Raw genomic sequence first — 531 nt, forward strand, 5'->3', positions numbered from 1 at the left:
GTGTGTGTGTGTGTGTGTGTGTGTGTGTGTGTGTGTGTGTGTGTGTGTGTGTGTGAGAGTTTGTGTGTTTGTTTGTGTGCGTGTGTGTACAACGCAAAGGAGCATTACACGTAACAAGAAATATCACAATAAAACAAACATACATCTTTCGAGATGTTCTGATTCTTCGCGTCCAGTTTCAAGGCTTTGCTGAAGTTATCGTGGGCCAAATTAACCTTTCCGAGTGATAGGGCTGCTTTACCAGCTCTCTGGTACGCTTTCACACTCGACGGGTCCAATCTCATAGCCACCTCGCAATCGCTGAGAGCGTTTTCAAACTGCTTAACCATCATATAGGCTGCTGCCCTATTAGTAAAATATGCTACATTACTACTGTCCATGCCAATTGCTGTTGAGTACATGTCTATGGCTTTGAGATAGCTCTGCTTCTTATACTCTACGTTAGCTGCAGCCTTATAATCTTCGGCCCCCCAGTCATCTCGCTCCGAGTCTGAGACTGATACCGCCATGATGTTCAGCTATTCTCACGCT

General features: G+C 45.4%; 1 protein-coding gene across 1 annotated transcript; it reads right to left on the minus strand.

Moving 5' to 3' along the window:
• Positions 1–104: 104 nt before the first annotated feature.
• On the minus strand, positions 105–509 carry SARC_18272 (hypothetical protein; the record flags this gene model as incomplete). The annotated part of the gene is made up of 1 exon (XM_014287648.1): positions 105–509. One exon carries the CDS (start codon positions 507–509, stop codon positions 105–107), a length of 405 nt encoding a protein of 134 aa, XP_014143123.1.
• Positions 510–531: the final 22 nt, after the last annotated feature.

The sequence above is a fragment of the Sphaeroforma arctica genome (assembly GCF_001186125.1).
Source record: "Sphaeroforma arctica JP610 unplaced genomic scaffold supercont1.15146, whole genome shotgun sequence".
NCBI lineage: Eukaryota > Ichthyosporea > Ichthyophonida > Sphaeroforma > Sphaeroforma arctica.